The 27476-nt window shown below is 58.5% G+C and overlaps 1 protein-coding gene across 1 annotated transcript in view; it reads left to right on the top strand.

Moving 5' to 3' along the window:
- The window catches only part of LPCAT1 (lysophosphatidylcholine acyltransferase 1), a gene marked incomplete at its 5' end in the record, with an annotated part of 38723 nt that extends 11897 nt beyond the window's left edge, over nt 1-26826 (top strand). Inside the window, 13 exons of the mRNA XM_082652509.1 lie at nt 4902-5044; nt 10665-10879; nt 13168-13280; nt 14597-14657; nt 14951-15009; nt 16552-16586; nt 17438-17492; nt 19203-19285; nt 21606-21731; nt 22273-22426; nt 22735-22833; nt 25239-25380; nt 26569-26826. Coding sequence (XP_082508635.1) covers nt 4902-5044; nt 10665-10879; nt 13168-13280; nt 14597-14657; nt 14951-15009; nt 16552-16586; nt 17438-17492; nt 19203-19285; nt 21606-21731; nt 22273-22426; nt 22735-22833; nt 25239-25380; nt 26569-26753 — 1470 coding nt within the window. The 3' untranslated portion in view covers nt 26754-26826. The remainder of the gene's footprint in view (nt 1-4901; nt 5045-10664; nt 10880-13167; nt 13281-14596; nt 14658-14950; nt 15010-16551; nt 16587-17437; nt 17493-19202; nt 19286-21605; nt 21732-22272; nt 22427-22734; nt 22834-25238; nt 25381-26568) is intronic.
- Nucleotides 26827-27476: the final 650 nt, after the last annotated feature.

Below are 27476 nucleotides of genomic sequence, written 5' to 3'. Positions count from 1 at the left end.
CTGGTCTGAGCCGGGCTTTGGAACCTCAGGTGCTGCACCTGGATAGTTCTGGACCGGTGGATTCGATGAATTCAGTGGGAACTGGAGACTGTTTACATCCAAAGCGAAATTGTCACTTTCACAGTTCTTATCACAGGAAGTGTCAAAACTACAGCAAATGTTTTTGCTTAGGGCGGCGGTAGCAAAGCACCCCAGAGGGGCCGGCTCAAACCACAGGAATTCATTCCTCCCGTTCTCAGGGCTGGAAGCTGAGATCCCGTGTCACAGGGCTGGCTCCTCCTGAGGCCTCTCTCCCTGACGTGTAGACGGCCGTCTTCTCCGTGTCCTCCTGTGGTCCTCCCTCCATGCATGTCTGTGTCCTGATCTCCTCTTCTTATGAGGACCCCGGTCACATGGGATTAGGGCCCACCTTAGTGACCTCATGTACCTTAATCACTTCCTTAAAGGACGGACCTCCAAAGACAGTCACATTTTGAGGTGCTGGGGGTTCGGACTCCAATACATGAATTTGGGGACACAGTTCAGCCCCTGACACCAAAGCAGAGGAAACGCAATGAGCCGCCCCCTCTCCCCACCTCAGCAGTCCCCCCTTACGGCCCCTCTGGGCCCACTGACACCCCCTCTTCCCCCACCAGTGATTTGCAAGCAGAGCCCAGACTCTGTCCTTTCACCAGTAGCAATCCCGTGGGTATCTGCCACTCAAGGACAAAGCCGCTGGCAGCCGCTGTGCAGGCCACTGTCACCCCGGCTCCGGGGCGGGGGCGGTTCTTGGCTACAGCCGCGCCACCCCCCACCCCCCACCCCCGCGACACACACTCTGATCAGAGGGTCCCCGTCCAGCCTGTCGTCTTGGTTTTCTTCCTACAGTGTATTGGTGCATCTGTGTCTCCTGGCCTTCCTTTTGCCGACTGCGTGCTGGTCGTCCGTGTCTTCTGGAAGCTGGTGGCTTGACCCACAACTAGAGAGATCCCATTCCTGCCGGGCACGCCCAGCCCCGCCCACCTGCTGGTCTGCTTCCGGGCGGGACCCTCTGTCACACACACGTGCCTGGATGGTGGGTTCTGGACGCCTGTGCGAGCCCTCCGTGGACGCCCCCACGGACACGCCCCCCCACCCCTTGGCCGTCCCGAGGGACAGTCTCACGGGACAGGCGGCGCGAAGCTTGACATTGCCCCTAGGCCAGTGTCACGATCGGGAGATGGTTTCGTAGGGTCGTCCAAAGGCAACCAGGGAGGCTGGGGCGCGTGTGTGAGCGTGTGTAAGTAGAGGTGTGGGTGAGGGTGCGCGTGGACGTGAGCGTGTGCCCTGAGGCGTGCGGGCGTGAGGCTCCCACCACACGTGGCTCTTCCTGCGTGCGTTCCAGTGCGCCATCTGCTTGGGGCCCTGGGTCCTTTGGGCAGGAAGCGGTGCCCAGGCCCGGAGGGATCGCCTCCTGGACCCGCTCTGCTAGGGGCTCGTGCTGAAGTGTGCGGGGCGAGAGTGGGCAGTGCACCTTCAGGTCTGGGTTGAGCCGGCTGCCCGACGACACGGACGTGCAGAGGACTCGCATGTCTGCGTCTGTGCCTGTTAAACCCCTTTTCCATGGGACGGTTTCTCGCAGACAACTTCTAATGGCTTAATCCAAGTAGCTCAGCTGGGCACTCATTGCACGTCACCCTCAAGGGTTGTGTTACAAGCCCTAGTGTGGCCCTCGAGAAGGGTGACCATACAGTTGATCTGGCACTTTTGAGGGTGATGGGCCCCCGGTGATGGCCCAGGGCTGAAGCTGTGGGCAACATCTCAGGAAACCGGTCCCCCCACCCCCCGTGGGCTCCTGAAGGGACCCGCCTCCTCCAAGCAATTTCCATGGCCCCCGCGTGCTTCCTGCCCACCCCGCCCCCCACCCCGGCGCGTTCCGTTGGTACCTGCCCATCTCGTCTGTGGGAGGCCTGCCTGTTTGCCGAGGGTCGAGGCTGTGTGGTCACTCACACGTCCTTTCCCCACTGGCTGCAAAACTCAGACACCAGGACCGCCTCCCCAAGGCACACAGAGATGCATCCTCTGCGAGGCAAATGTGGTCGCGTCTTGTCCGCGGGGAGTGGCCGGCGAGCCAGCTTGCGGGAAGCCATCCGCTCGTCAACCAGCAATTTGAACCGTGCACTTGCCCCGACTCCAGGGTCACCCCTTCACGCCTCGTCATCACCCCAGTTGGTCCGGACAGACTGGGGTGCTGCCTCCCCGGGGCCTCAGAAGCCGTGGGGAAACTGGGTGCTCTTTCTGGAGCCCTGAGATCTGTTGTTCTCTTCTGTTACCTGCAGTAGCAGCCGTCCTGGCCATGGAATGTGGCTGCACAGTCGGGGCGTGTCCGCGACCCGTGAGTGCTCTGAGCGTGCTGGCCCCGGAGCTCCTGTCCAGCACTTTGCTGCCTGCCATTCTGTCTAAGGCACGGGCACCGGCTTTAGGGTCCATTTATGGGGACACACCGCAAAGTATCCAGTGACTCAGCTGCCCTGCAACCTGGAGGAGCAGCGGCCACGGGTCATAGGACGAGCGGGTACGCGGGGCTCCCAGCACAGCCCCCGGAGCCGGAGCTCTGGGCCGTCGAGGTGACAGGCAGACCGAGAGGCAGCGCCCCGCCAGCGAGGAGGTGGGGTGTCTCTGCAGCAAAGTTACAACAGCAAGGATGGAAGAGGATATGTTTTGAAATGAAGGAAAGGCTACATTTTAAAACCTGTGGGATTGAATTAAAGTCCTTAGAGAAAGCTGCCTTCTCCATGTGAATTTGGGGGAAATAAGGTATTTCTGAAAATATGCTCCAGGCTCTTTCCTCAAGAAGTTAGAAAGAACATTAGGGTACACTCAGAGTGGAAGAGAGAGGCCCCTATAAGATACAAAATCAATGCGACTGAATAGGTCACAGCAGAGATGAGGAACAAATGCGCAAGTGGTTCTGTAAACAGATTAGCGAAGGGGAGGGCTGTCTGTCAGCACGGGCCTGAAGGGTCTCAGAAGCACAAACGCTATGAACGACGCCTAGATCAGGGCAGGGTTGATGTAACTTCAGGGCAGCGGTTCGCACGATTATCCTGAAAATGCACGATGGGGAGTCGGGTGGGAGGAGAAGCCTGCTAAGGACGCCCAGAGATTTCCTCCCTGACAGAAACACTGAAATAACTCCAGAAAATAGGAAATCTAGATAAATGATGAAAAGCATTGGAACAGCCATCAGGAGGCTCCGTAGGAATTCCTCCAACGAGGTGCGCTGGTGTCTGGCGTGGTGACCGCAGGACCCGAGGACGGCGGAGCGGGGGACGCGACCAGGCTCGCCTTCCAGACGCGTGTTGGCAAACAAACCTGGCGAGGCCTTAAGAGAGGTGGCTTCCCAGCGCTGGAACCGAGGTTGTGACACCAGAGAAGCCGTGGCTGCCATGGGTCACGTGGACAGGGTGACAGATGAGCACGTAATTATCCCGCAGGGAAGACTTGTGGTGACATTCACCCCGTTCACGCTGACCCCAAAACAAGACGCTTAGAAAACCCGGGGTGGGAGGCACGTTCCCGCCAGCACGTTCCTGCTCTGTCTGACCCCCTGGAGCAGAGCCCCCACCACCACCATTTAACAGGAAGCATTGTCCCCAGCGGCGGCCACGACAGATCCGGGGTCACCGGCCCTGTTCCACCTTGTGCTGAAACCAGAGGTTCAGCCAGGGGACCCCAGCCCCTGAAGGCTGGGGGAGAGGCCGTTCAGAGTCACCATCGTCACAGCACATGGAGATCTGGACCCACACCGTGGGCGGCACAGGCCACACGTGGCTGTAGGGCACCTAGGATGTGGCGCGTGAATGAGATGTGCTATGAGCACAGAACACGCCGGATGCCCTGTACGTGATGAGGATAGTGTGAACTGGCTCGTCCACGCCTTGTGCTACGTGCGTGCGGAAATGATGGTATTTTAGGCGTGTTGGGTTAAATAAACTGCATGTTGAATTAATTTCATCACCTTTGTGTTTTTAAACATGGCTGCTAGAAAATGTAAAACGGCACACGTGACCTGCGTTGTATTCCTGTCGGGCAGCGCTGGCCTGGGTGGAGACCCCAGAGAATCAGGGAACGGTCAGCGTGCAGGCCTGCAGGCGGCAGAGACGGGCGTGGCGGGTGGTGGGGTGAGCAGCTTGGACACGGTACCACGGACCTGGGTCTCTTCCCGTCTTTCCTGTCTCCTGTGCACCAAGCCTACGTATTTCAAGTGTATTTTCTTGCAAATAATCAAAAACTCATATCTGTTGGTTGTAAGGCTCCGTGAGTTTTGTCTTGTCATCCCTCCGCTCCCCTATTTTCTAATCGACCGCCTGAGATCAAGTTCATCACAAAACACGCTGTTCCTGAATGTCCCCCACCCCCAGTGTGGAGGCAGAACATCACTGCCTGCGGAAGTGCTGGTGCCTCAGCCACAGCTGCCCGTCCACCGTGTGTCCCCCTCGTGCGCAGGGCCTGCCCCCCCACGGAGCCCTAGCCTGCTTTCCCCGCGTCCACCGGACCAGGCCCGTGGCTCTGGACGCCCCCTCCCTCCCTGCTGGGCCCCCATCCCGTCTGTGACTTCCTGGGGTTGGAGAGTCCCCGAGTCCCCGTCTTCCTTGTGGTCTGAGCCCAGTCCTGCCAGCTCTGTGCCTGTGGCCCCGTGAAAGCATCCTTGTGTGCAGGGGCTGCTGGGCGCGCTGAGGAGGGGGCTCGGGGGCGGGGCTGCCTGCGGGGGGTGCTGGGAGTGGGCGGAGCGCCGTCGGCCAGGAGAGCACCCCGACCCCAGGCGTCCCCTCGGTGGCTGTAGGAGGGACTGGGCCGCAGCGTCCGCGGGAGGCGGGTGCCGGGGCGGCGCGAGGAGCCCAGAGGACAGTCCCGCGCGTGACCGTGCCCTGTCCCCGCAGGTGGCCGTCATGACGCTGACGCTCTTTCCCATCCGGCTGCTGGTCGCCGCCGTCATGATGCTGCTCGCCTGGCCCCTGGCGCTTGTGGCCTCGCTGGGATCCGCTGAGCAGGAACCAGAGCAACCCCTGGCCCTGTGGCGGAGGTGAGTGCACGTCTGTGGGGGCCCTGGGGGGTGTTGCAGGCCCGCGCTCCCCCCACCAGCATCCTGCCCTGAGGCTCCCTCCAGGGCCCCGCAAGCCGAGTGGCCGCCGTGTTGTGCCCTGAGCACAGGGGTCCCGCGCTTGCCTGTCCGCTGCCCTCGAGGCCGCATGTCAGCCTGCTGCCGCTGGTGTGGTCTCTGCTTCGTGTGGATGGACGTGTGAATCCACCTTAAGTGAAGATCCAACAGGGGCCTCACAAGAGGACATGAAACCACAGCATGTTCTTGTGTATTTAAATACCTAAAGCTGTCCCTTAACTCAAACTACACGCCGTTTCTAGTGAAGGAAAACGTTGAGCTATGGGAAGGATTTTGGTGAGTATTTCCAGTGTGTTAGAAGACACCGTTCCGGTCATAAAACCAGGTTGCTGGCCACCTCCTGTGTCTGCATCTCCGATCAATCCTAAGGTCCTTGGACGGTTTATTCAGAACAGAAGTGTTCTTAGTTTAGCGCAGGGCTGGGGGTCGGCTGCAGCCTGTTTTTGTGAATGAGGTTTTATTGGGGTGCAGCCCTGCCCGTTCATTTGTACACCATCCAGGGCTGCTGTCCTGGAGGGCAGGGGTCACTGTGGCCAAGGCCACAGGCCCACAAAGCCTAAACTACCTGCTGCCCGGCCCGCAAGGTTTATGGACCAGCTCAGGCCCCTCCTTTCTCTCCCAGTGTCTGAGCTGCTGGAATGCTGATGCCCTGAGAGGCTGTGGAAACGGGCGCCCATCCTGGACCTTGGTTCCCCGCTGCCCACGTGCCATGGTCAGAACAGCAGTTACATGCAGGGCAGAGACAGCCAGTTAAGGTTCAAGGGTTTTCTGAGCCTTTCACGAGCATGGTGCCTGGGGACCCCTCACCCTCCTCGTGGTAACATTTCACGTCCTCAGACCATCCCCAGTTTCAAGTGAACCATGGTCTCTCCCCCTCCCTAGAAACCAGAAGGTAGACGTGGCTGTCTCCGTGGGTGTGCCCCCTGCACGGAGCCTGGCCTGAGGGACAGGAAAGTCTCTCCCAAATGAATGAATGAACGGGTCAGTGAATGAATGAATGAAAGAGTGAACGAGTGCATAGACAGCTGGGTTTTCTAACCTCTTTGGAAATCATGCTTTACCTTGAGATTTGGGGTTTTTTTTTAAAGTTTTAACTGTAAAGTATGAATTTGGTATCAAATATATAATCAAGCAAAATAAATCCAGACCAAATCGGAATCAGAATTTCAGTTTTCACTTGGTTGAGGACCCAGAGCTAGAAAGCAGAGATTTTGTAGTTTTTTACAAATTACGAATGATTTGATCAAAAGCGTCTTAATTCCCTGTTCCCCCTGCTCTGTCCTGGGGCTGGGCTCCCCTGCCTCCCTGCTGTCCTCTCCCACGAAGGAAGAAACCTCGCACAACCTCGGCGTCTGTCTTTTCAAAACAGGTGACTCTGGGCTGTTTCGGTTTCCCTGTTTTGACTCCCTGTAGCTTTTCTTGTCTGCGGTAATGTACTTGGTCTCATCGGGTGATAAATGGGCCACAGCCAACTTTAGTTCCGACAGCCCGCTCGCTTCACAGAGGCACCGTGTGTGTGTGCGTGTGTGTGTGACGTGCACACCTGATGTGCCCCACGTGGGGAGATGTGGGGTTAAGGTTCCCGGGAGCTCTGGGTGCTCAGGTACGCAGAGCCTGAGCGTCGTCCTGAGTATATGTGTGTATGGGCGTGTCTGTGTGTATATGCGTGTGTGTTTGTGTACGTGTGAGTGTGTGCGCATATGTGTGTGTTTATATGTGCACTGGCATGTACCCCAGCTGCACATGCCGCCCACATTGAATTCCCACCCCCTGCAGCCCACGGGCTCTCCACACAGCAGTGTTTCTCGGGAACTCGGTGCACAGCCCTGGGCTCCATGGAAGCAAGAACAAACACCCGGCCCCGAGCTCCTCAAAGGAAACACAGTGACAGCAGGTCCTGAGTTTGGGACACGGGGAGTTAGGAGGAAACAAGTTTACAGTAACGGGACTCCGAGTAGAGGACGTCACGTCATCAGCTGCGGCCTTGGGTTGGTTCACGCCAGGCACAGCTGTGTGGTTTTGAGCAGAGTTTTGTTTTGATCAGGGAGGATTTTTGCTGAATATAAGTTAACGTCAGTCAGATCTTCCTAAAATAAAATCTTGGGTTTTCAACGAAAGGAGGAACGACACAATTTCGCATAAGACTCTGTGTTTCAAAACACAGAGTGTTGTAAAAACTTCTTACAGAACCCAACCAGGCAGGGCAGGAGACGCTGCTGACCAGTCCTGCAGGCCCTGGCCCTTGGCCGACTCAGGGTTCAGGAGGGTCAGCTCAGCCGTCATAACCGGGTACCACGGCGGGGCTCAGACAGCAGGATTCGTTTCTCACGGTTTTAGAGGCTGAAGTGGGAGGTCAGGGGCAGCAGCCACGGCTCGTGGCGGGACCTCCGTCCACCTGCAGACGCCGCGTCCTCGCAGGCAAGACCTCTTCCTCTCCTGTAAGGACACCGGTCCCCTGGATCAGAGTCCCACCCCGGGACCTCACTGGAGCTTAGCTCCAGATACAGTCACATTGGGGGTCAGGGCTCCAGCACAGGAATGTGGGGTGACATGAGTCGGTCCATCGCAGAGGATGCCCTTTCCTGAGTGCCCCGTGTGGGGACGTCCATCCCTGGGTCATCTCCATGACGACTCTGAGTCGCCACGTGTATGCTGGTGGCGTTTCTCACCTTCGTTGGAGTAACGCGAGTTGGTGGTTACGGCAAAGTGGTGGGGAAGGGAGGGTGGCCGAGGGCAGGCCTGCAGTCCCTCCTCCCAGCGCCACACAGACGCCCTCCGCACGTGTGTGTGGCTTTTCTGCCGTTGCCTCTGTCACCCTGGGGAAGGAGCCATGAGCTCTGGGCCTGTCGGGGTCGGACCCCAACCCCGAGGGGCACCGGGCGGCCTGCGCGTCTGCACACGCGGGGCCCCGCGGTGGGTGACGGTGGTGGGCGGCATCACCATGTGCTTCTCTCTCACACGGTTTTCCAAAGTCACCTGCACATCTGCCTGCTTTGTGAAGTACAGTCTGAACTTTACTTCTTGTATTGTGTTTTCCATTTCACAGAATTTCCGATTTTATTTTGCCTGTTAACCAAGAGAATAATGAGCCCTGAGTGTAGCCTCAAAATTCTCCACCCCCAGAGTCCTGCGGCCGCTGCCTGGGATTCATTCTCCTCCCGGAGGGTCCGGGGCCCTGGCCGCTGCGTGGCGTGTGTTTCTCTTCTGCTGCGCTCTCAGGCATGATCTGCATTTCCTGGGCCTGTTTTCTTTGTCTTTGTTCCAAGATTTTCTGGAGTATTGGGTTCTCAGAAGGAAGATGTGCAGGAGGAACTCATTCACATCTTGTGTCTGGAAATGTCTTTATTCTCTCCTCTGTGTTGGTGGGTAGTGTGACTGGGTATAGAATTGCAGGTTTCACGTCATGCGTCCCCAGAGCTTTGGAGATGCGCTGCTGACACCTGCAGCTTTGATGCTAGAAACCCGTTTGTTCCTCTCTGGGAGGTTTTAAAGTCTTCTCTTTGTCGTTGGAAATTTGAAAAATTCTCAAAGGAAATAACATGAGTCTTCTTCGTAAAATTCATTCTGCTGAGCACCTTGCGATGGTGCTGGAGATCTGGGTCTTCCTTCAACTCTGAGAAACTGTTTTCTTTGTATCTGATAGTTCCGTCCTTTTCTTTTTCCTGCATGTTCTGGGAGGTCCCCTTCTCCGCGTTTTTGAGCCTTCTTAGGGAACCGGTATTTCTGCATGAGACTTTTGATTTGCAAGAGTATTTTCTTTTTCTTGTCCTCTGGACCTTTTCAGAGCATCCCTCTCTCCTGGCACTGTAATGTCCCGATTCGTGTGGATTTTTACACGTCTCTTCCGATGCCTGCCCTCGGGTCTCCTCAGGGTCATACTCCTCTTATCCATCATGTAGCTGGTTCTGCCCACACGTCCAAGTCTGAGGTGTCCACCTGTGTGATGAACGACAGATGGAGTCGGGGTGCAGGTCCCTGCCCTTGAGCATGTAGACCTGTCTCCCGATTCCCTTCCCCTGGAGAAGCTCTGGCATCTCCGGTGTCACTGGTGCCCTTGCCTTGGGGACCGTGGTGCTGGCCCTGCACTGGGCAGTGGCTGGGGCTCTGCTCTGAGGCCGGTACCCACACCCATAGGCATCTCTTCCCCACAGGCAGCTTGGGGACAGAATTCCTCCAAGACCTTAGAGAATTATCAGATTTGGTTTTTCCTGTCCCTGTACATCACGGTCACTGTTTGACCTTTGGACCCGAGAGGTGGCGGGTGTGTCTCCGATGGAGGGGCTGAGATCTGACCCCCTTTTCACCAGCTCTCCTCCTGGACCTGCCTTCCTGGGACTGGCTGCGCTCCCACTGCAGCCTCCCCCGCAGTCTTGCTTCTTTCTCCTTGTGCATCAGCTGACATCCATTGGCTTTTATTTTTGTACATGACTTTATCGTGAAGAATAACACGCATGCAGAGAAGTGCATTTAAAACTGTGCAGCAGAACAGGCGATGGAAGTGCGCGCTTTGTGGTCGCCTAGCTCTAGACGCAGCGCCCAGCATGGCCCCGCGTTGCGTGGGCGACTGACCGTGCGGGGCCTGCCCGTGGTCGGAGGAGGTCGTTTCCCGGTGGCTCCTTGCAGGCGCGGTGCCGCTTCAGAGACCTGCTCAGACCTGTCGGGGCTCGTCTTGGGAATTCTCTTGCGAGGGTTGTTAAGCCCCTTGGGAAATCAGTCCAGTAAGGATTGAGGCTCCTGTGCTTCTATGCAGTGGCTTTTGCCCAATTTGATCGCCCACGTAGCCCAGCAGCACAGCGAGACATGGGTCCTTCTCCCAAGGACTCGGGTGCGTGGCCTGCAGTCCCCCGCCCGCCGGGCCGTCACTCACCGCGGTTTCAGGGACGTGAACAGTGATCTGGTTTGTAGCGTCAGAGATTCCCGTGAAAGGGAATGTGCAGGTTTAGATGCTTACGTTCTCATATGTTTAAAAAAGAATAAATAAGAAGCAAATTCAGTTAATCTAGCCCGATTTTTACTCTGTTTTCCAAGTTGATTGTCCATCTAATTTCATCCGGAGAAGGCTGCATCCCGGAGCCTGAGGCCGCCTGCGGGAGGCGAGGGTGGGGCTCGCCCAGCGCGTCTCTGCTCCTGGCCTCAGCTCTGCCGCCTCTCCACACTTCAGCGCGCATTTTAGGTGCCGACGATTTCTTTTCATTTAAAACTTATATCCTTAGGATGCTGAGAGCTCACCCGACGTGTCTGTGTCTCTCGTTCTGTCCTGGGGGCCTCCCTTCTCACATGCTGCTGTCCCCGTAACGGGGCTGAGACGGCTTCCGTCTTCCTGAGTGAACGGATGCGACAGCGTTCTGCTGCCCACGTGCACAGTCGGAGGGAAGAAAGCACAGCCGCCTTCCCTTCCCTCCTCGGATGTTTCAGTGACAGTGGCGGCAGGTCTCCTGGGACTGGCACAGTCCCTGATGGGGTGTGGGCAGTGGGGCTGCGTCCCCCGCCAGGCCTGGGTCTGACAGCTGCGCTTCTGTTGCAGGGTCGTGGACGTCCTGCTCAAGGCCATCATGCGCACCATGTGGTTTGCCGGCGGCTTCCACCGCGTGGCCGTGAAGGGGCGGCGGGCGCTGCCCGCCGAGGCCGCCATCCTCACCCTGGCACCGCACTCCTCCTACTTCGATGCCATCCCCGTCACCATGACGATGTCCTCCATCGTGATGAAGGCGGAGAGCAGGGACATCCCGATATGGGGAAGTGAGTGAGCCCCTGTCCTGCTGGGAGTGAAGCCCCAGTGCCGGCCAGTCCGGGTCACGGTGGCAGCACAGCCACGCCCACACAGCTCACACCCACGTGAAACAGGCACCTGGGCCTTGCATCCCTGTGTTCTTTTCTGTGATTTCTTCTGTGATATTGTTGTGATTTTCATTTTTTATGAACACGCAAGTGCCCTTGGCTGTGAGGTGTTGAAGTGCTCCTTGAAGTTCTAAGAAGAACGTGTCACCCTCATCACACAGAAGCTCTGGAAGTTGGGGACAGCTCAGTAACTGTCCCATTGAGTTAGTTTCTGTACCGTAAATCCAGGTGTATGAGCGTCCTGAGACCTCGTAACCCGTCACCAAAGCTGAGGGCTTAAAATCACAGGAATTCGTCCTCTCCCAGCTCCGGGACCAGAAGCCTGCCATCAAGGTGCCCCAGGGCCCCGCTCCCTCCGGAGGCTCCAGGGGAGGCTCCTTCCTGCCCCTCCCATGCATTTACCCACCGCTTCAAATGTCTTGACCACAGAGCCGCCCGCGGCCTTTCGGCGAAGCGGGCATCGGGCCCTTGTTGTCCGGGCTCGGGGCTCGCGGGACAGAGACTGCGTGTCCCTTCTGTCCTCAGAAGCGTGCAGTTCTCGGGTGGGACTCGGGTGGGGTCCCCACGGACACGCGCAGTCGGGGACCCCTGCCGTCCTGGGTCCAGAGAGCCCTCGGGGTTCCGCGCCTTGGGCCTCGCGTCCGTCCAGGAATTGGGAAAAGCCTCCTCATCCACTTTCTTCTCTTTGCCGTGTAGACAGAGTAGCTCTGACCGGTAAAACCCACCCCCGCCAGGTGAGCCGGCCTCCTTCCCCCTCGCCCCCTGGGAAGCGGCGCCGTGCTCGGCCAGGCCGGTCGCTGGGCTCACCTGTTTCCCTGCGCCCCATCCTTCTGGGTGATTCCACCGAACCTCCCTTTCCTTCTCATGGTCATTTTTTAGCAGCATCAGGAGTAATTGGTGCGGAAGGATAAAAGAGTTCCAATTTGGTGAAGAAGCAAAATGTTTCGAGACATGGGAAAAACTATCACTGAGATCCACTTAGATTTTGTGAGCGCCATGGACCCAACTAGATAGGATTTTATTCTTTTTTAAAATGGTTTTTCTTTGCTTTTCGGAAGACCTCCAAGACGTAAGTCATGAAATATTACTCTTTACAAGTAACAGAAATGCTCAGAAAAGAAGCTCAGAGCTCATCTTGGTACCAGCGAGGTGTGGCCCTGGGGCAGAGCAGGTGGGGACGTGGCCTCACCGGCCCAGGAGGGACCAACTGCCACGGCCTCTGCCTGCCATCAGTGCAAAGTTTTCTAAGAAGTATCTTCCCGCCTTTACATCCTCGTTCGAGAGGACCAGTGGGCTGGGTATCGCCATCAGCTTCGGTCAGGGAGCCCTGACCTCACACGCGTGTTGGGGGCCGTGTGTGTGTTGCTGGAATGGGGTCTGTGTGAGTGTCCTGGGGCAGCCGTGACAAAGCAGCACAGACCACAGAGCTCAAAACTGCAGAAATGTATATTCTCTCACTGTTCCGGGGGCCAGAGGTCCAAAATCAAGGTGTCGGCAGGTTGGTCCCAAGGGAGAGTCCATCCCAGGCCGCCCTCCGGTCTCCAGTGGTCCCGGCTCTCCTGGGCCTCCCCCGGCCATGGCCACATCACCCCGTCCTTGCCTCTGTCATCACGTGGCGATCTCTCCCTCTCTCCTCCTTACGGGGACACCAGTCACTGATCAGGGCCCACCCCAGCGCAGTGTGACCTCATCTGAACTTGACGGCATCTGCAGAGCCCCTGTTTCCAAACGAAGTCAGTCCTAGGCACCTGGGCTAGGACGTCAGCCTGTGTCTCTGAGGGACACAGTTCAGCCCGCAGCAAGGCTGGTGGGGTCTGAGCCACGTGCCCCAGGCCCTTCTGGCTCTGGGGCCTCCCCACTTCCCCCCCACAGCCCCCCACCAGTGACACGGGTGACCAAAGGCTCTCCACGCCCCATGGGGTCAGCCCCATCTGTCTCTTTCTCCTGATTTGTCATCTGAGAACGCTTGGAGTTGTTACTGTGGGCCCCGCAGTTTGCAGGGCTTCTGGCCATCCTCTAAGTCCACTGAAGCCTCAGTGCCCCCCCTCCCCGATCCCTCGTGGTCCGCGCTGGCTGGCTGGCTGCCTGCCTGCGCCACGGCACAGCCCTCGGGGCACCTGTGGGGGCTCACCTCTCACCGGGCGCTGTGAGCAGCACCGCAACACAAGCACCGCCCCCCTCTCTTTCAGCTCTGATAAAGTACATCCGGCCGGTGTTCGTGTCCCGGATGGACCAGGATTCGCGCAGGAAGACGGTGGAAGTGATCAAGAGGAGGGCGCAGTCCAGCGGGAAGTGGCCGCAGGTGTGCCGCGCTGCTTGCGTTCTCAGCAGTTCTCCTAGAGGCGACCTTAGGGATTGGAGGGGAAGGGGAAGCACGAGGGCCAGAGCTTGCTTTCCCCGGAGGCTGGGTTCCTTGCGTTGCGTTTTATTTTCGATGAGTGCAAATCCAAGAACGTGCCGACTATCAGGTAGTTTGGGTTCTGGCGTTTTAAAAATAAAAGAAATGGGGGAAACGATTCTCATGCATCTCAAGTTCCCGAATCGTCTTTTAAGTTCTGTGTCGGAAAGAGCCAGCTGCCCTGACCCTGGGGTCAGCATGGTCTCACGTCTGAACACTGCCTTAGGCTGCAAGGTGCACCCCATTGCTTCTAAGAGTTCCGGGCTTGTCTGTCTGTCTGGCGCGTCCGGTTCCCTCGGGGCATCGGGAAGGCTGCCCCGGGCCGGGGAGCAGGGGCCTCGGCCAGTGTTAGCTGTGGGTGCGTTCGACCTACGCTGCGTATGTGTAGTTTTTCTTTTCACTCGAGCCGACCTCGAGAAGCCGGAGGTCCCACAGGACTCTGGGTTCTGGCCACTCAGAAGACATTGAAGGCCTTGCTGTGGCACCCGTGCCCAAGGACGGGCAGCACTTTGGGGGCTGTGCTTCCGGGGCCTCCAGCTGCCATCCACACAAGAACAGGTTGAGCCCCTCCGCCATTCAGCTCACCTGCCTGACCCGCAGGCGTGCTGGGGTCGGTCCCACGCTGACTCGGTGCCCCTTGGAGATGATCTTTCTCTGGGGCTCAGGATTGAAAGCAGCCTCACGGGCTGTATTTTCCACCACGCAGGGGAAAGTTAGCTTACGTTATGTTGATGGAAGTCAGTAGGAGTTGGAGTGACTGGAGGTCCTGGTGAGGAAGGCGTTACTCCGCCGCCGATGCTATGGGTGTTTGCGCTGCTGGCCCGGCCCCAGCCTCTCCCCGACCCCACCCCAGGTCCCGTACTCAGCCACGGGCTCTCCATCCCTGCACCTTCGTCCTGCCTTGTGCTCGTGGCTGCCGGCCCCAGGCAGGGGGATCTCGTCCGCACAGCAGCTGCAGGTGGGCGCTAAGGCCACCTGTTCACATATCCCACCGCCCAAGGAGGCACGCGCTGTTCGCGTACCTGCGTTGCTTCCAGGTTTTAGTCGAACCAGCAGTCAGAAGGGAAATTACTGAAGCCTTCTGTATGCATCTTAACTTTTTCAACTGAATATAATTAAAGTGCCTAAGTCACATCAGGACTGGAGGAAATAGGTTGTGAAATTGGCCCCTGTGAACTCGGAACTGTCCCTTTGATGCTGATTTTTTTTTCCATTTCAAGATAATGATTTTCCCAGAAGGCACTTGTACCAACAGGACCTGCCTAATTACCTTCAAGCCTGGTAAGTAGTTTTCTTAATTATTTCTTTTCTGCCTCGAGAAGGTGGGGGAGACCCTCACTCCCACCAAAGCGCCTCACCCAGGAGATGCCCTTGTGCCTGTTTCCTGTGACCCTGGGGTTTTCTCTGAGTGTCCACGGCTGGCACAGATGTTGAGGAAACCTGCCCAGCACTGAATGACCGCTGACCGGGAAGGCCTGTCAGAGAAGCCCACTTTGTTCTGAGACCCACACGGGAAGTATGGGCAGGGGACTTGCTGCCATGGAGATAAGAGGTGTCCCTTTCTCCCTCTGCAGGTGCGTTTATCCCAGGAGTTCCCGTCCAGCCGGTGGTTTTGCGGTACCCAAACAAACTGGTGAGTGTGTTTCCCTGGCATGAATGTCCAGTGAATTTCCTGGGCCTGAGAATTGCCCGGTATCTCAGGACATTGTCTCCATCTACCCTGGCACTCTGCCACACTCCCAGGCACTAGCTCACAAGTCCCGCTTTCATGGATCGCAAAGCCCTGGCCCTTCCTTGAGCCTGACGTGTAGGTGTGAGACCCCCGGGTCCCCAGTGGCTCTTGCCTCCCAGCTCGCACTCTGGGACACTTTAAAACTGAGAATATTTAATTCCCAGAGGCTGGCAGCAGGAGGGAAAGAGGCTAAGTACCTCCGTGGTCCCTCTGCCAGGTGCAGAAAGGTGATCTGGACGGGCCCCAGCTCAGCTCGCAGGGTGGGGGGCCCGGACGAGGTTCTGGTGCCTGTGGGCACTCCTCCTGGGCCGCCCTGCCTGTAACCCCCGTGTGACATCTGTGGGCACCAGGGGCTTTCAGCCCTCCCTCTTCCGGGCCAGGGCCCTGGGGTCCAAGGTCAGTGCACTGACCGTGTGCCCATGGGTGTGGACAGGCCCAGTGTGTGAGCGCCAGTCAGAAGTGGCAGCCGCACGGGCCGGCAGACACAGCTGTTCCTACAGCTCTGAAGAGGTGCGTTCGCTAGCCAGCTTCTGAGAATGAGAATCCGTCACCTGTGTGTAGGATTCTAGATTTTCCCCTTTTTAAGTTTGTTGCATCCGCGTATTGGAAGCACGGCGCTGGGCTCTTCGGGGAACGGTGACCCCCGCCTTGCGCTCACAGTCTGTGTCACGTGCTCTTCGGCTGGCTAAGGTTTGAGCACCGACCTGCGTGGAGGGGGCTGGGCTGGGGACTGCGTGTGGGACGCCCCGTGGCAGGTGGGTTTCCAGGAGCCATAAGGGGGCAGGTGGGTGTCAGGCCTGCGAGAGAAGGAAGCCCTGGTGGGTGACCGGTGTCAGGGCAGAAGCAGCACATGTGTCACCCACGGTCCTCACCAAGGTGGCTGAGGATGGAGGGCATCTGAAATGTTCCTGTGGGACCCCGGGCAGGCACGGGGTGGGGGAGATGCGGCCCTGTGACTTTGTTCCGTGCTCCCTGCCCCCGTCCGGGGCTGACCGTCGGGGGCGCGTCTCTGACCGAGAGTCCAGGCGGGGACCCTGGGGGCTCAAGTGGGTGTGGAGCTGGAACGGGGCTGCCAACAGCATCACCTGGCTAGGTGGTGGTGATGGGCAGGGCGGGGCCTGCAGAGCACAGAGCAGGTCCGGGTGTGGACTGAAGTTGCCCCGGGCGCCCGGAGAAGGCGGAGGCAGAAGGGGGGCAGGACGGGGTCTTGGGCGGATGCTGGGATGGGTGACCCCGGGGCCGTGGGAGGAGAGGTGAGCGAGTCTGGGGGGACCTGCGGTGGTGGGCTCCCCCTTCTCCCCTGCCCCAGAGGGGACGTGGCTGGTAGGGAAGACAGCGCCTCTGGGGTCCGGGCGGGGCGAGGCCGGCATGCCCGCGGGCAAGGAGGAGGGGCGCGGCGCCCAGGGCTTCCTTCCTGACTCATCGCTCCTTTCCTGCCCCCAGGACACCATCACCTGGACGTGGCAAGGCCCCGGAGCGTAAGTCAGACCCCGCCCTGTCTTGTTTGTCCTGTCCTCCCAGGAAAGCAGGCCCGCTCCAGTGACCGCTGTGCTGCGTACTTTAGCAAAGGCAGAAACGGAGCGCAGGGCCACTGCTGCTGGGCGGCAGTTCGGTTCGGCCCAGGGAGGCTAGCTGCACGAGGCTGGCCTTCTTCCCACTCCTGGATTCCAGGGCCCTGGCGGGAACGTAACTGAGAACTTCTCTTCCCGCCTGTGTCTGTCAGCTCGGCGATCAGCTGCACACGGTCGGCCCGGAGAGGAGAGGGGAGCGTGGGGCCTCCTCCCGCGCGGCCGCTGGGGGCGTACGGGGGTCCAGGCGCCGGCATGTGGGCTGGCTTTCGGAGGCGGAGGGCCGGGCGGTGAGGCCACGCAGAGCCCTCCGAGGCCCCTGGCGCATCCAGGGTGGGGGGGGGGAAGCAGTGCTGAGGCTGGAGGGCGGAGTGGGCGGAAGCTGGGGAGTGTCTGGGAAGGGGATCCTTCAGGGTCCCAGTGGCCTGGGCATGGGGATGGCATGATGTAGGGCCTGGGACAGCCAGGAGGGGCCCGGGTCGGGTAGACAAGACCTCCTGAGCCGGAGGTCAGACAGGGCACAGCCAGGCGGGTGTGCGTGTGTTTAATAAGCTCAGTGGCGGCTTCTGTTTAATCAAAGTAGCCTTGTCACTCAGCGGTGTGTTTAAGGTTCAGGTTTAGGCTGAGGAAGGCACCGCATCCCCTCGGGAAGGAGCATTGCCTGCTCGGTGGTGCTCTCTGCAGGGGAGCGGGGTCTGGAGACTTTAACTAAAAGGAATTGGGAAGCTTTTAACCAGTGCTGAAATCCATTCATTTTTAAGGTTGAAAATCCTGTGGCTCACGTTGTGTCAGTTTCACAATCAAGTGGAAATTGAGGTTTGTATAGATACAGTGTTACACAATGTTGTGTGGGAGTTTATACAGATGCCATGTTCTACAATGTTATTCTGTCTGTATTGTTATAATGTTACATTGTGGTCTCTATAGATACAGCGTTACACAATGTTATTTTGATGTCTCTATACATATAATGTTATATGGATACAATGATATATAGGGGTCTCTGTAGATATAATATTATACAACGTCATGTTGCTATCTGTACAGATCCAAAGTTATACGTCATCTGTCTTGCTTTGAACTTTTTCCATTTCGCATGGCTCCTCAAAGGTGCTTCCCAGGGGGTTTGCATCAACTTTGTGTCTCTTGCGTGACTGTTTATCCATTCAGATAGGATTTTAAAAATCAACAGGAAGCTAAGCCCGTCATTCTTTTATTATGGTTAGCATAGCTTAAGGGCATACCTGCAATTACTGATTCTTTTGGCTTCTACTTCTACCCAGTACTGACACTGCTGATATCGAACTGCTAAACTTATCATACTGTTATCCTGTTTAATACTTGGTCAGACCAGGTAGACTGCCTCCCCGCATTCAGCCCGTTTCCAAAGTCACAATACCTGTCCTCCCTACTCAAATAAGTATGGTCACATTCATGCAGCCTGTAAACTTAATTGAGTGGATGAGGAATAGGGTTTATTTTCTTCAAAGGGGAGTTAACCTGCTACTCCTACACCTGAACATGAGAGATGAGTCTTACACAACTTAAAGCATTTCATTTGCTACCTTCTGATAAATACTGCAGAGTAATACCGAATTTACAAATGAGCCCGGCTTTCAGCCAGGTTTTTCACTTCAGTAGAACATAAGCCGCTTAATTATGAAGGACTGGGCTGGAAGGGCCGTGGCCCGGGTCCAAGGGTGGCTGGCCTGCAACCCACGGTATTTTATGTGGCTCGTTTGCTGGTGGCCGAGAGGCAGCAGCGGGGAGAGACTCCAAGGAAGATGCTCTGTTTCAGACTGGTTTCTAATTTGAAGAGTTGGAAAGAAACTGTATGGCTTTGTGAAATCACTCTAAATTCTTTGCGTCACTCCTACAAGACGCCAGTGCTGATATGAGGAACTGTTGCAACTTACAAAGTTTTTAAAAAGGTAGCAGTAAGCGAGAGACTAGCATTATACGATGAGAACTGATAGGATTTGGGGATGTTCCTGTATTCTTGAATGTCCATACTAGAGAAAAGGGCTCAGTGATGGTCATTTTCCTTTTCTACAATGGGGGGTCGGCACAGGCTGTGAGACGTACTTATTTAAAACACGCAGAGACACACGTTCCTGGGACAGTTTATTATATTCTGCAAATGCAGTAGTTGTCAAAAAGCTAATAATAGTCTTTCAAGTGGAAATAATTTGTCGTGTTACCCGCAACACAAAACTGAGACTTTAGAGGTGGAAGCACACCTGCGGTTCTTTCGATTCCAAAGACTAAGCCCCTGTGCGAAGTCGTAAGCACGACTCTCTGGCTTCTGTGTCGGAGGAGTGGTGCTCCTGCTGAGGAAAGGTGGGTTGTGAGTTTACACACGTGTGCGTGCATGGGCAGCAGTGACAACTCCAGAGACGATGCCGGTGGAGGGCGCTCTGACAGAGGTCTTGATTTGTCCGGGAGCAGGTTGTCATCGTGGTGGTGGGGGGGGGCGAGGGCAGTGTCTTGTGCTCGTGCGGGTAACCGGCGTCTCTGTGTGCACAGTTCCTTCCCGTGTACACCCCGTCGGAGGAGGAGAAGCAGGACCCCGCTCTGTACGCCAGCAACGTGCGGCACGTGATGGCAGAGTGAGTGCGCGCCCCTTCCGCGGCGGGGAAGCCCCGGTGCCCTTGGCCACCCTGAGTATTTGTTACCCAGGGTCCGTGTCCGCCAGTGCCGTGGCCTCGCTGTAAAGCCAGTCAGCGGCGTCGGGGAGGCGGCTGGAGCCAGCCTAGGCTGGGCATCAGCCAGCGTGTGCTTGGCTGCGTGCATTGTCTCCTGATCCTGTTGGAGGACGTTTCTGCTTGTTCAACATTTGGAAGATGGTTCATTGCCACTTAATTCTGCACATTGCAAACGTCCCCATTAGCCAGCAGTCCCCACGGGGGCTGCGTCCGTGTGCGTCCCTTGGAGACAGGCAGCGGGGCCTGGGCTGGTGCGTCCTCGACACGTGCCATCTACCCAGACAGCGTTACTAAGGTTCTGCCTCCGTCCCGCCGAGCTGAGTGTGGTATTTGTGCACTTAATCTCGCGCTGCTCGTACCACAGTGTGTGTGTAGCTAGGAATATTCTCACTTCCTACTTCCCTGCAGTTCCCGCTTGTTTCGGGCCCTGGCAGCCTCAGCGCAGACCCCAGGTGCCGTCACCCTTCCTCTCAGTCCCAGCCCCTCCCTCCCCTCCTCTCTTCTCCGGGGCAGAGGCTGCCTCTGAGTTCGGCCACTGCGGTGCCTGGAGGGGTGCTCGGACGGCGTCACCTGTGGGGAGGTGCACACGGCTGCCTGGCGCGACTTAGTTTCTAAGGGAAAGTCCATCTCCTCACGAGGGATGCGTCGTCCCCGCTCTAGTGCGTTCTGTGAGACACGCTGAGCAAAGTCATGCGTTAACCTCGGCACACGTGAATTGAACTCAGCCAGGCGTTCAGTCCGCCCAGGCGCCCTCAGAGTGTTAGGCGCCGGCAGTGGAGTCCAGCCAGACGCGCCCGCTCCCCTCAGGCCCCCCTTCTCCGAATCCCACATGCGAACACAGAGCTGCCGGCATGCGGGAGATTCTCAACTCCCAGCGTTTGGGAAGTCAGGGCAGTGAGTGACACCCTTGATCAACCTCTAGATAAGAAAATAATACCCACAGAGTCGCAGGCCTGACAGGTTAGGTGTAATTTTTTGTTGTCGTTGTTCGTGTTCAGACAAATTAACTACTAAATATTTTAAATATGTATCCTAAAGAAACTTCTATGGCATCCTATAATCGGTGTTAACAGAGACACGTCGTGTTCAGTGGAAAAGGGCAGAAACCCATCGGGTCTCCCCTTGCCTCACAGCCAGAACCACGGGCGTGGGCCGTCACCTGCCTGGTCTTTAGTCACACCGGGGCTGCACCCGGGAAGGGCCGGGGTCCCGACAGCTTTGCAGGCGGCCCTGAGCCAGCCCCGTCCCCCTTCCTGTGGATAGCCCGGGAGCTCCTGGGGCGCTTCTGGCGTCCGTCCCCACGCGACCAGGCCTACGCGCTCCTAAGGGGAGCTTAGCAGCCCCGGAAAGAGGCCTTCAGCTTCGCTGTTTCCTTATTACCTGACGCACACAGCGTTGCCATGGCAGCAAGGAGCTATAGCGGTGCCCCAGTACCGCCAGGGGCTGGTTCCCGGACCCTCGGAGACCAAAACCCAAGGATGCTCGAGTCCCTCCTGTGAGACAGTCTAGTGCAGCCGCCCCCCGTGTCCTTGGATGTGGAACCGCGGATCCGGAGGGCCGACTGTCCCATCGGAATGAGTAAACGCCCTTTCAGTGACGGAGGCGGGCTTGGGGGCCAGTTTTCTGTATGTGGTAAATTTCCTGCCATGAACGCGCTTTCCATGATAGTCAGGAGGCCATTTTTCTTGAAATCTGACGCCGCTCTTGGAATGACTGGGTTCTGACTCTCCCTCTCACTTCAGGGTGGTACCAGCACAGATAGCAGTGGCCCCTGCTGCCCGCAAAGATGACTTGAGCTGAGCTGAGCACCAGTGCGGGCAGCGTCGCCCTCTTCAAGGCGCTAGATGCGTGCTAGCTCCCTAGAGGGCGGAAACCACAGCGATAGAGGCTAACCACGAAGCCGGGGCGGCCCCAGGTTCCACGTAACTGAGCTTTGGGGTCAGCTCTTCGGCCTTTATGTTTAGCTGAACGTGGTCTTTATTCTATTATTGATTTGTTTGTCTGTTTCTATTTTGGCCACACCTCGAGGCATGTAGGGCTGTTCCCCGACCAGGGATGGAACCCGGGCCGCTGCAGTGAAAGTGGCAAATCCTAACCACTAGGCCACCAGGGGACCGCCTGAACGTGGCCTTTAAACATCACCTTCCCGCCCACCTCAGCGTCCAGCGCGCTTGCTCTGCTGCCCCGAGGGGCCGGCTGATGGCAGTGCCCTTCTCTCCCGCAGGGCCCTGGGCGTCTCCGTAACTGACTACACGTTTGAGGACTGCCAGCTGGCCCTGGCGGAAGGCCAGCTTCGTCTCCCCGCGGACACATGCCTTCTCGAGTTTGCCAGGCTGGTGAGGGGGCTGGGGTGAGTTCCCTGCTGCTTTCTCTCGAGCACCCAGTTGGAGGCAGTGCTCCTGTGGGCGCCTGTGACGCCCACCAGGCCACCGCAGGGTCTCCGCCTGGGCACTTGGTGACCGAGCTGGAGGTCACGGGTGGCGGGCGATCGAGATAATTAATGGTGCTTTTTCTGAGGTTTGGGGTTTTTTTCTTTTCTCTTTTTTTCAAATTCCACACAGAAGTAAGTGTCTTAAACCCTGAATGGTCGGCCCTGGCTGTCTCTTTAGGGACGCGCCCCACCCGCCACCACCGTCCGCCATCCCCTGAGGACCTGCCTAAGGGTGGGGCCCGCACACCCACAGGGGTGTCAGTGCTTGTGCGGACGCTCACACAGGGCACACTCGTGCCTTCAAGCTCCTGGAAGAGCCTCTCTTCTCGAGGACTGACTGCTGCTTGGTCTATGAATCGTTTTAATGTTTTGTTGGGTCTTAATACATGACAGTAAATCTGCCATTTTCAGCATTTTGTAATTTTATTGAAAAAGAATGTTCCCCTCATTTTTTGTTTAGGCTAAAACCAGAAAAACTCGAACGCGATCTGGACCGACATGCAGAAAGCGCGAGGATGAAGCAGGGCGGGAGCTTGACGCTGCCCAAGTTCGCGGCGCAGCTGGAGGTCCCCGAGTCCCGGGCGCTGGAGGACCTGTTTGCCCTGTTTGATGAGGTACGGCCTTGTTGGGGGGGCTTGGGGGCAGCTGTTTCCCTTGTGATAGAAATGTTCTTCAGACAATTTTGGAAGCAGAGAAGGGGAGACCAGCCCTTGTTGCCCATCCTGCCAGCCACCCAGTCTCTGGGGGTATTTTCTCCCCAAAAGATGCTGTCGAATGCACCTAGAAATTTGGCTTTAAATCAACGTTTGCTGATAAACACGCCTGTAGTTGAGGTTTTTGTAAGCGGGTTGCCAAAAGGCCTGTGACGTCACACCCATGCTCGGGAGGGGGCAGGGCTGTCCCTGAAAGCGTCTCTTCCCAGAAGGGCGGCGGGGAGATGGACATGCGGGAGTACGTGGTCGCCTTGTCCGTCGTCTGCCGGCCGTCGCAGACCCTGGACACCATCCGGCTGGCGTTCAAGGTAAGTGTGGCGTTTACGCGACCTGTAAGTTGTGGGGTCGGTGAGACCTGGGTCACGTGAGGCCTGTGAGACCTTTTATAGCCCTTATGACTTTGGTAAACTTGCCGTCTGCCTGCTCTTCTCACATAAGCTTGTACTGCAGCCGTTGTTTGTAAAGAGGCCGGCAAACCTCCTCTACTTTATTTCTCCCTGGAATTTAAAGAGCCCTCACTCGTAAGAAGAGTGTGGGGAAGGGTCTTCCTGAGTCCTGGACGCCTGAGCGGGACCAATGGGTTCTGTCTCCCAACACGGCCTCCCCATCAGCGTGTTGACCAGAGGAAAGCAGGGCTTTGGGACTAAGGAGCCGCCTGCCCCAGCGTAGCCCAGAGCCAGGCCGTTCACCATGGGTGCAGTGAGTCTGGGGAAGGCCCATTATGGGGTCCCGGCCTGCCCGCAGATCCACCTGGCTGCCCTCAAGCATGGCCTCACCTGGTCAGTCCCCTAGGGTGGAGCTGGGCTCGCTTTGCCACCTAGAGACATTCTGTCTGTGTCTCACAGGTGCAACTCACATTAGCCAGACTCACGAAAATATGATGTATAGGTCAGGAAGCCGCGGTCACTCACTGCCGGGAGAACCCCTTCTCTCCCTCCTGACCCTAGCAGACCCTCTCCATGGCAGACTGGGAGAGTCCCCCACGGTGCAGGGCGGCTTCTGCGGGCCAGGCCACGGGGGCTAATCAGACGGCGGCGGTCCTTGGTAGCGCCCTGTCTCGGAAAGCCTGTCCCCTCCGGCCTTGGCGGGCACCTCCCAGGGTTGCCCTTGGGCTCATCGCCCCCGTGCCGGTGCTGCCTCGGCCACGCCCATCTGGTGGCCCTGCAGCAGCTTCTCTGACATCTTGCGGTGGACTCTGCTGCCACGACAGTGGCTGGCAGGGAGGTGGCCAGCTTGTTGCTCAGTGAAACAGCTGAGCGTACGCATGAGCACCTTGTAGCAGCGCTACCAGGCCCCACCGGAGGGCAGGTGCGAGGGCTGCGGGGAGGACGACACCGCTTGTGCCGCCTTGTGGGTCCCGGCACTGCTCCACGGCGACCTCCCCTGCGGTGACCACCCCTCACGGGCCCCCCGGGAAGGCAGACGGCCCCGCGCCCGGGCATCCCCACAGCGGGGCCGGTGTGTCCTGCTCATGTGGACATCCCGCCGCGGGAAGCCCACCTCTAGGCGGGAGGGCAGAGTGAATGCTCCAAGAAGTTCCAGGGGTTGGGGAGCAGATTGGTCAGGGGGCCCCCAGCGTGGGGAGGAGAGCCCATAGACAGCGCAACGGTGACGGCCCCTAGCTCTCCTGCAGCCCTGGTCAGGCTGGTGGGGGGGGGGGGGCAGGGGCCGCTCCTCCCAAACTAGGGCAGCAGGAGGAGGACGTCAGGAATTCACGGCGCAGGATGGAATGCAGTCGTGTGCTGGTCTCAGCCCGTCGGTAGCCAGGGCTGCGGCTGGACTGGCCCCTGGGGCTCTCAGGGTGACTGCAGTGCGCCCTCGGCAACAGCCATCAGGGAGCTTGGAAAAGAAAGGTCTGTTACTCACAGGTCCTGGAGGCACACGGCGTGCCCTGGGGGCAGCGAGGTCACAGCTCACGGGGCGAGAGTGTGGATCTGGGGCTCTGCCTTTGTCAGGGTTGAGGGTAGGGGCCTAGGGTTTTGGGGGTTCACTCTTGGCGAATTTAAAGCGTAAGAGTGGGAATTAGGGCACGGGAGAGGAGAAGCGGGGTCCCTGAGGTGGTCAGTTATGCGGGTCACCCAGGGCCTTCTGGAAGGGGGACCTCATGGTGGCGGGGCGGCCTGGCTCCTTTCCTGGTGGTTTCACTGGTCACCGCGACTCACAGCCGCAGTGTTCATTCAGGTGGGCATCCGTGAAGTGGGCACCTCGCAGCCAAAGGCTGAACGCCAGGTCCTCACGTTGCAGTGTATATACCACCCTTTCTTGGTGGATTTAAAACACAAGAGCAGGGCTTCCCTGGTGGCGCGGTGGTTGAGAGTCCGCCTGCCGATGCAGGGCACACGGGTTCGTGCCCCGGTCCGGGAAGATCCCACATGCCGCGGAGCGGCTGCGCCCGTGAGCCATGGCCGCTGAGCCTGCGCGTCTGGAGCCTGTGCTCCGCAACGGGAGAGGCCACAACAGTGAGAGGCCCACGTACCGCAAAAACAAAAACAAAAATAAAAACACACGAGCAGGGAGCTGAGGGCTCCCGGCTACCACCTGCCCGAGGTGCTGAGGGCTCCCGAGGGCTCGGTCGTGCAGCTGAGTTCCGGCCCTTCTGACCCTGTGCTATCTGGGCCGGCCGGAGAGCTGGGAACGCCAAGGAGGAGAAGCAGCTGCCCTGGATAGTCGGGGCTGGCGGGGCCGCGGGGTGACTCCTGCCCCTGCCTTGCAGATGTACGGGTCGCAGGAGGACGGCAGCATAGACGAGCACGCCCTGTCCAGCATCCTGAAGACCGCCTTGGGCGTGGCTGAACTGACCGTGACCGACCTCTTCCGGGCGATCGACCAAGAGGAGAAGGGCAGGATCACGTTCGGTGAGTGGCTGGGAGCTGGGGAGGACGCCCCTAGTGCGAGGTGGGGGAGGCACTGCCCCCTGCACTCTCGCCAGGCTCTCCTGAAACCTGGCAGGGCTGGGGTGCGAGCTTCCAGTCTCGCTTCTGCAGGCCGTTAACAGAAGCACGTTCCCAGCCCAGCTGTAAAGTAGGCGCCATCCCCGGGGCTGCGGCCAGGCTGAGGTCAGGGTCCCCGGTGGGGGAGGGACTCCGTGCCCGGCCCGTCAGGACCGATTCCTGGGGCATCTCCTCTCCCGGGGTTTTGGCTGCGTCACCTGTCGCCACACAACGCGGGACAGCCGAGATCCTCGGGAACTGGGACCGGAACCCGCCTGGGGACCGAGGCCGGGGGTGTGGGGGCAGCAGGAGCCCCAGAAGGCGGCCCGCTCAGCACGCCAGCCCGCGTGCACATCTGAGGATGAGCCCATAATCTCCCTAAAGTAAGAGGAGACGTTTGCTCAGGAAAGGTCATTGTGCACGTTGTGTTTGGATGTGTTTTTAATCGCGTCCAAATGTCAGGCAGGTGCCGCAGCGCGTTGGTCCGGGTGTGCGCGCGTGTCTGCGCTAAAGGGGGCCGCGCCTCCCGGGGAGCGGGTGCTACTGCCGAGGCTCGGAGCCCTGACCGACTACAGACTCCCCGTGGAGGCAGCTCCGCTCCCAGCGGGAGCACGCGTTTCCCTGCAGCCGCTGGAGCTTGCAGTGCCCTGGGCCCGGGCCTCTGAGCATCACCGAGCCCCCAGGGTGCCCCAGCGCGAGCCCGAGGGCGCTCCCCACCCCGACGCCGGGACCCAGGGCCACGAGGAGACACAGAGCCGCGCAGGCCCCATGATGGCTCGGGGTGACTCTCTGTGCACCCAGTGTCCCCAGGGCCTAGCTGTGTCCATCGAGGCTCCTGCCTCGGGGGTATGAGGCCGCTGCCAGGATGTGAGCACGCAGAATACATCCCTGACTTGACCCTTTAGTTTCCCCAAAGCAGGAGTAGCCGAAATGACGTGAGAGCCACCCTGGTCTTCACACAGAAAACTGAGGTGCGGTGCCTCTCGTGGCCTCCCGAGGGTCCATGTAGATGCCACGACGCCCCCAGGGTGTGAGTGGGGCGCCAGGGAGAGACCCCAGACTCTAGACCTTTGCCCCCGCAGGCCGGTAACCAAGGTGCCTTTGTCTTTCCAGGCGACTTCGAGAGGTTTGCCGAAGCGTACCCCGACTTCGCGGAGGAATACCTGTACCCCGAGCAGACGCACTCCCAGAGCTGCGCACAGACACCCCTGGCTCCCACCCCCAACGGCTTCTGCGCTGACTTCAGCCCCGAAAACTCGGCCGCTGGGACGGAGCCTTTTCGTAAGAAGCTGGACTAGGACGTAAGGTTCTGGACAGACGAGGCATCTCCGCAGCCGCCGCCCCGTTTGCTGTGACAGCATCCGGGCTCCACGCTCCCACACGCGCTGTCCCTTTCCTGCCCTCGGGCCCGAGTCCTAGAGCAGCGCGGGCCCGAGGCCGTGGCTGTGCGTGCCCTGCCCTGACGGGCGGGCGCGGTGAGCTCATGGGGGCGGCTCCCGGAGCTCCCTTCCAGGCGGCACTCGGGGGCCGGCCCGGGCGTTGCTCTCTTTTCACCTCGAGCCTCCCGTTTTGTTTCCATCCTCTCCCACCGTCCCTGCTGGTCCGTTCCAGGCTGCGCAGGCCGGCGGCTGCCACGCGCACCTGAACGCGGGACGTGTCACCCGCGTATCGATTCCGGCACAAAGTCTTTGCCGACCTCGGTGGAATCGGTGGGCAGACCCGCCATCTGATTTTTCAACGTTTCTATATTTGCAGGAGCTCATGAGTATTTTATAAACTTCATTTAGATACTTCAGGAAACACTCAGCATTTTTTTACGAAAAGAGAATTGCTTTTCTACTTCATCTTCCTTGGAGGGTCAGGGGATGTTTACTTACAGGCCCTTTTCCTGACAGACCCTGAGGCTGTCTGGGGCTTTGAGCTAACTCTCCCTCCGGCCTCTCTCGACCAGGGAACTCCTCTCCGCTGAGGCACCCGGCCCGGAACCACTTTTTTGTCTCCTCGGTCCTTTACAAACCCCC

Source organism: Grampus griseus, assembly GCF_964374135.1.
Source record: "Grampus griseus genome assembly, chromosome: 3".
NCBI classification, from domain to species: Eukaryota; Metazoa; Chordata; class Mammalia; order Artiodactyla; family Delphinidae; genus Grampus; species Grampus griseus.
Note: the sequence above shows the minus strand (reverse complement) of the source record. Positions and strands in the feature narration are given on the sequence as shown.